The sequence below is a fragment of the Nilaparvata lugens genome, unplaced genomic scaffold (genome assembly GCF_014356525.2).
Source record: "Nilaparvata lugens isolate BPH unplaced genomic scaffold, ASM1435652v1 scaffold9790, whole genome shotgun sequence".
Classification (NCBI taxonomy): Eukaryota; Metazoa; Arthropoda; class Insecta; order Hemiptera; family Delphacidae; genus Nilaparvata; species Nilaparvata lugens.
In genome coordinates this window covers 1,778-6,986 of record NW_024095533.1, presented here as the reverse complement: position 1 = coordinate 6,986, position 5,209 = coordinate 1,778, and the positions used below count along the sequence as shown (strand labels likewise).

Below are 5,209 nucleotides of genomic sequence, written 5' to 3'. Positions count from 1 at the left end.
AATACATTCAGATCAAGTCAATCAACATTACTCAGTATGATTGGTAATAATAATAATACTCGGCCAGATAACGAGCGATACGGCTTCCAACATACGAGTCGTGACCGCGGCCCTCGAACAATACGAACAGACATTCGTTGTCATCCTTGCGGAAGCGGGGTACCACAAGATCGATGGCTCAGGTTGTCGTGCTTTCCGAGCGCGTCGGCGATGCCGTAAGCCATGTTGTTGATCTGTGATAGCGAAGTGCGCACACGGCGGTTGTCAGACTCGTCCGGCGTCGCATTCGACTGGAGCGGCATGGTGACATCCATCAGTCCCAGCAAGCGGAGGTTCTTCAGAATGTTGAAATCGGCCATGTTCGTGCGACGTCCGCCAACATCAGTCAGCTTTGACTTGATCTCAAGCGCTTGTTACCAGACAGGTTGAGGTACCGCAGCTCTGGATTCGAGAATCCAGTTCAGTCGTAGTGCAGTGGCAATGTTGTACTTGAGCATGTTGTTGCCGACATCCAGATTGGCAAGATTGCCCATGCGACCAGCTCGGCAGGAAGTGTCTGGAGCTTATTGCCGTTGAGGTGGAGGATCCTCAGCTCTTGGAGATACTCGAGGTCGTCGGAGGAATGCTGCTCAGGTCGTTGCCGCTAACGTACAGCTCTCGCAGATGGACGTGCTTTGAAAGTCCGCAGTTCGAATCTCGAAGATCTCGTTGAACTCAGGTTGAGCACCTCGAGAGCCGAAAGGAATGAGAGCACGCTGAACACGTCATCGCCAAGTCGGTTGTCTCCAAGGCGCAGCTTCTTCAAGCTCCTTGACAGAGGCGCGACTTCGGCGGCGTGCGCTACAGCTTCGGCCATTGCTGTCTTGGCGGTCGTAGTCGCTGAGCTGGCGGACGTCTTGCGTGCCTCGTTCAAAGCCGGCTCGCTCCCTCTTCTCACGACAGGTGAAGGGAACGATTCAAGCAAATTGAGCTCACGTTGATCGACTCTAGACTCTCGCAATCCCACAAGTCGTGGGCATTGTTTTGAGATTGTTGTTGTGCACGTAAAGTTTTTCAGCCTCTTGAGCTTGCCGATCGACTCAGGCAAGGTTGAAAGAAGGTGGTTGTTGCAAGATAAGACCTCGAGCCTCTGCAGCTCGCCAAGCGTCTCAGGGAGCACAATAAACTGGTTGCGATCCAATGTCAGATGCGACAGGGCGGCCAACTGTGGAAACAGGTCCTCTTCAAGCCGGGTCATGTTGTCGAGGACAGATCGAGCGCAGTGAGGTGCATGTCGTAAATGCAGCGATCTTGACTTTACTGAGTGGGTTGTGTCGAAGCTCGATTGTTCGGAGCTGCGATCCCAGCGTTGCCTCGAAGGCTTTGGTGTGTTGTTCTCAGCCTGAACGACCTGAAGCTTCGGGAGACCAAGGAGGGGCGAAACGTCTTGAACGGAATGCGACGCAGGTCAATCGTTCGCAAGCTTACCAGCGCGGACATGCTCTCTGGTAACTCCTCGACCGAGTTGCCGCAAGAATGAAGCGCTCAAGATTAACAGCTTAGAGATCTCAGCTGGCAACGCTGTTATGGCGTTGAACGAAATGTCAAGGTCCACAGGGAGGTCACTTGGCAAATGACCTCGGGGAACTGCTCAAAACGGTTGTTGGAAATGTGAGGTATCGAAGAGTGCTCATGTCGGCAAAGTAGGGCGGCAGGTCGAACAGACGGTTGTTCTGCACCTTGATCGATTTGAGCTCGGGAATGCTGTCAAGACCGAGTGGCCGAGCTCAAAGATACGATTGTTCGACACCTCGAGGTGAGTCAACGTCTCGCTGTGCTTAATGCTCTGCGGGATGCGCTTCAGTGCCAGATTGGAAAGCCTGAGCGTACGCAGGCAGAGCACAGTTGGATAAAGTCCAGCGGCAAGTCTGACATAGGATTGCCTGACAGATCCAGGCTCACATCCAGTCAGCGTGGCGGTAGAGGAAGATCGGAACCATTTCCAGGTTGCGCCCCGGAGATCAAGGTGCTGAAAAGTGTGCTCGCTGTTCCCGAAAGACTCGGAATCAAAGTTGGGAACACTGTCTGGACGGAAGACAAACCGCAGCAGGTAGGACAGATCTCTCTCCCAAGATCCTCCAGGCCATCGGCCTCAGGTAGCCAGCTTGGATCAGACGACGACGCTGAAGCTGAGCCGGCTTGTCCGAACTACCCAGGGTCTTTCGGAGCCCTTGTCCGTACAAAGAGACGGAATGCGCCAGAATCATTCGTCAGGCTTGCGTGCCAAGATGGTGCGCACCTCGGACGCTGTCGAAACCACCGAGCATGACAAGGTGGCAAACGAGTCGTCTGTCTTGTAGATTCGGATGAAGTGATTCTTGCCAGTAGGGGTGCCACCGCCTGTGCCGGACGCCGAATTGCACCTGACTCGCGTTTGGTGAGGTTGGAGATAGCAGGTCGTCCTCGGTAACGGTCGGAACTGGGGCTAGACTCGCCTGCGGGAACGAGCGGCACCGATCGAGCCGGCAGTATTGGGGCGGGGGGTAGAGCGATGCTTGGATGGTCGATGTAAGCCCAGCTTGCCTGCAGCAGCGGCAGCAGCGTGGGCTCCTGCAGCAGCCAGCGATCCTCCTCGGGACGAGGGCCGGCCAGAGGAGCTTTGTTGGACCTGGGGAGCTGAGGTGAGGGAATCGGATGGGCGGTCTCGAGAATTCCACACTGCCACTGTTGTCGAATCCTGCGTGCTTGGATGTCTCGCTGAGACGATCGATTTGGGATCGATAGACTCTTCTGTGCCTCGACGGGATCCTCCAGTCGATGCAGCTTTGTAATAGGGATCAGAGGAGCCGGATCGGTACATGCCTGGGTTAGTCACGGCACTCAATCCCGAGCTTGAGCCCCTGCGATCACGGACGACACTAGTGCCAGCGTCTTGGTCGTCATCATCGTCATCCCCTTCTCCATCTACATTATCATCACGAAGATAGTCGCGCGCTTGGTCCGGCTGTACTGCCAAGAGTCTGGTGCCATCCAGCTTGAGCTGGCCGCCTGGCCAGCAGAGCTGGCACTAGATTCCGCATTGCGAGTGCAGCTGCTGATGACGGATCTGTGGGGGGGAAATGGTAGTTGGGCTCCACGACCATTAATGTTGTCGGATCCAGGAGTCCATCCACCTGCAGGCCTAGATCGATCATGGAATGCGGCCGGAAGGTCGGCGTACGAAGTCTTTGGAGAGATGCCGCTGTGGTGAGAACGCGTACTGTGTGCCGAAGTTATGCTGCCCTTGCGCACATCAGCAAGACTGATAGCATGCCACTTTGGCCCCTCCGTTGACATCTTTTGCAGCCTCTGCCGCACCGGATGAGCTCTCCGTGGAAGGTTGGGCGACGACGACGTTGGAGAGACGCCTTCGCCAATGTCTCGCATGCTCGTGGAAACGCGGCGCAGCTGCTGGTGCTGCTGCGCCTCAGCTAGGCTGATGCGACGGAGACCCGGCCGGTTGATGTTGATCTGCAACGGCCGCCCATCAGCAGAGCGAAGCCCGCTTGCGAGCCAGGTGGTGAGGGCAGCGCAGAAAACCTCGAGGAGCGCACGGAGCCACGCATGCCCGATTCACTCGACTGCTGCGAGCTAGCCAAGGTGGAACTCAGCGAGGCCTGACGCTGGTCGGCCAGTGATGAGTACGAGGAGGACGGGGTGCGAACGAGCGCTGTATCGCTGCTATTGGCCGAATCGAGATAGGCTGATGGGCTGGAGGCCAACGTGCCATCGTTCATTGAGCCACCCATCTGTCGGTTGCGTGCGATAGACGTGTCGACGATGTCATCAATCTGATCAAAGTTGGTGTCTAGCGACAGCTCCACGTCTAGACCCGTCGCCTGCAGCTGAGTATTACCATTTGATCCTTCGCGACCACCATCAGGGTCGTCGTGGTTGCGACTTTTCCCTCTCTCGACCATGTGAGGGAGCACGCCACGCATCTTTTTGCGCTCCTTGCGCATGGCCTCGGCAGCGCGGAGATCGTAATCTTGCTCTTCTCTACGCTGAAAGCTTGCGGCATGCTATCCTGGCGAGTGGCAAGAGTTGATATCCATGGATTAACTGAAAACGCCGGCGGGATAGAAGAGGGTGTGTCGGCCGTAATGAGGCTGAGGACGGCGAAGTGAGATGAGAGAACGGCTCGAATCGAGCCAAGGCTGGTCGCAGCGGCTGTGGAATCTGATTCGCGGTCTGGGGTCGCACGGATGAAGCCGACGACGACAGCGTCTCGTGATTTGAGTGGCCGACTGATTGTCTTTGAGAACCGAGGTGACTTCTTCTTGAGGAAATGGAAGGGGTTCTTGGACTTTTTGCCGTGATGACTGGCCGGAGGGGTCTCCCGAAGTCCGGCCAGAGTGCTAGTTGATGTGCTAGCCGAGGGTGGGGTGTTGGGGCGAAAGGAGGCTATAGACTGCGAAGGCTTGAGAGAACTAGGAGCAACGGAGCCATGGAAGAGGAGGGCGCATAGTTGCCGCGCTCGCTGCCCGTATTGGCACGAGGACGGTGGGCGGCTTGGAGGCCTCATTGCCGTCAAATAGCCAGGGACTGATCTCATGATGCTGGGGGTGCGATAGCATTGGTGCCGAGGGCCAGGAATCGCCGACACTTCCTTCCCTCCGGGAGACAACCTGTGACAGTTCGTTCTCGTCCAGAGGTGAAATAGGCCGATGTGAAGTTGAGCTTGCCGTGCGTGGCGGGAGGGCCTGCCGACAATATCACTGACATCGAGATCAGCATGCGAGGTTCCCGTGGTTGATCGAATGTAGCGTTCAAGCTGTGGAACGAGGTTTGGGAGGAGGATGAGTGGTTGCGTTCCAATTGGCAGAGCGAATCCTTTGCTGGGCGAGCTGCTGGGACGACAAGGAATCGTGATTGCCAAAGCGGAGGTCGAGATGTGGGGGCCGATGACGCACAGGCGGCTCATGCTGAGATGCCCTGTCGTCCTCATCGAGGAGGACGAGGATCGAGTTGGTGAAGACGACATGATGCGTATTGCTTAGTGACCACGAGAGACAAGCACGATTCTGGACTGTCTCGGGCCGCCGCTGTGATGGACGTGGCAAAGAAGCCGGTGCGACGACAGAAGCGACGACTTTGGCAGCCGTAGCGGCTGAGATGCCAGCTTGAGCCGCAGGCGAAGACAGTATGGTTGCCTCGGGATCTCAGAATGGAACTACGGGCTCTAGCCTGT

The 5,209-nt window shown here is 56.6% G+C and overlaps 1 protein-coding gene across 1 annotated transcript; it reads right to left on the bottom strand.

Moving 5' to 3' along the window:
- Window positions 1-31: 31 nt before the first annotated feature.
- On the bottom strand, window positions 32-5,002 carry LOC120349390 (adenylate cyclase-like). Its single transcript, XM_039419369.1, is given in 30 exon segments — window positions 32-176; window positions 178-406; window positions 409-473; window positions 475-541; window positions 544-618; window positions 621-671; window positions 674-715; window positions 718-969; window positions 972-1,007; window positions 1,010-1,051; window positions 1,054-1,242; window positions 1,245-1,268; window positions 1,271-1,366; window positions 1,369-1,437; window positions 1,440-1,511; window positions 1,514-1,537; window positions 1,540-1,596; window positions 1,599-1,652; window positions 1,655-1,756; window positions 1,759-1,875; window positions 1,878-1,943; window positions 1,946-1,996; window positions 1,999-2,103; window positions 2,106-2,135; window positions 2,138-2,214; window positions 2,216-2,254; window positions 2,256-2,991; window positions 2,994-3,551; window positions 3,554-4,018; window positions 4,021-5,002. Coding segments are annotated over 30 exon segments (4,917 nt in total).
- Window positions 5,003-5,209: the final 207 nt, after the last annotated feature.